We start from the raw sequence: 1,037 nt of genomic DNA, 5'->3' as shown, positions 1-1,037 counted from the left end.
TAGTGCTAAATAAACACAAACGGCACAATCCGTTCTTATCAAGAGTGCGCTTTTATTTTTTAAATTTTTTTTTCCTTTTTTGGGATTTTTTTAAACCTTAGGTTCCCCCTTTCCAAGCAGCAAATGGGTGCCGAGGAAAGAGACCGACAAAAGAATCCAAATGCTCCCCTCCCGCCGCCTCGTCAACACATTCCAAGCACAAATTAAGAAATGCAAACTAAACCAAAAAATATATATATATTTATATATATAATTTGTCTTTTTTTTTTTTTCCTTTTTCTCTCTCTCTCCCCGGGTTGCGCCCCGGCCCCGCCTCCAAAGAAGGCTGATTGGCTGGGGGTCTCTGGCTCTCTTCGGTAAAGGGGGCAGCAGGGCACGCACACACACACACGGGTGGTTGGAAAAGGGGGAGGAGCATCGCTCGGTTCCACTCCCTCCCGTTGCTCCCCGAGTCTGACAGTAGAAAAATATGGCGGCTGGAGCCACCCTTATGCCAGGCCGAAGCCCTCCGAGCACTCCTGGATGGCCAATAGCAGCATGTGACGCAATTTCTCGTAGCTTTCGTAGGCAGGGAGGTCCAGCTGGTTGAAACTGGAGGAGGAAAAGAGGAAATGTGAGCGCACTGTTGGTGAAAGCGGGGCTTCTCAGCCAATGCTCCCTCTAAGCTATGGAGTCTCGTGAGCAGAAATTCTACTTGGTGAACTGCTGGCATTAAAGTTGTGAGCGAGCGACTGGGCTACTCAGGGCTATAACGCACAGGAACGGAGGCCAAAACCTCTGCATGCGTGGCTATAGAGGGGAGGCCTGGAGAGAGACCCCCAGGCGACTCCGAGGTGGGTGGGTCAGGGGAGCCTTCCCGTGCCTTCCCCAGCTTGTCCAAGGGCCGGCTTGCCCGGGTTCCCCGCAGCCGCAGGGCACACAGGCAAGCCAAGGGAAGGTGGTTTAAACTGTCTTCCCTTCCCCTCAAGGGGGGGGGGCCTTGCCCGGGCTTCCCGCAGCCGCAGGGGGCACAGGCAAGCCAAGGGATGTGGCCTGAT

General features: G+C 53.7%; 1 protein-coding gene across 1 annotated transcript in view; it reads right to left on the bottom strand.

Annotated features, from left to right (window-relative positions):
- Positions 1 to 259: 259 nt before the first annotated feature.
- Positions 260 to 1,037, bottom strand: part of HUWE1 (HECT, UBA and WWE domain containing 1, E3 ubiquitin protein ligase) — a 126,549-nt gene continuing 125,771 nt past the window's right edge. The window contains exon 81 of the mRNA XM_015422763.1: positions 260 to 591. Coding sequence (XP_015278249.1) covers positions 489 to 591 — 103 coding nt within the window. The 3' untranslated portion in view covers positions 260 to 488. The remainder of the gene's footprint in view (positions 592 to 1,037) is intronic.

Source organism: Gekko japonicus, unplaced genomic scaffold (assembly GCF_001447785.1).
Source record: "Gekko japonicus isolate JY-2015 unplaced genomic scaffold, Gekko_japonicus_V1.1 scaffold3302, whole genome shotgun sequence".
Classification (NCBI taxonomy): domain Eukaryota; kingdom Metazoa; phylum Chordata; class Lepidosauria; order Squamata; family Gekkonidae; genus Gekko; species Gekko japonicus.
The sequence above is the reverse complement of the archived record's forward strand: the minus strand, read 5'-3'. Positions and strand labels throughout refer to the sequence as shown.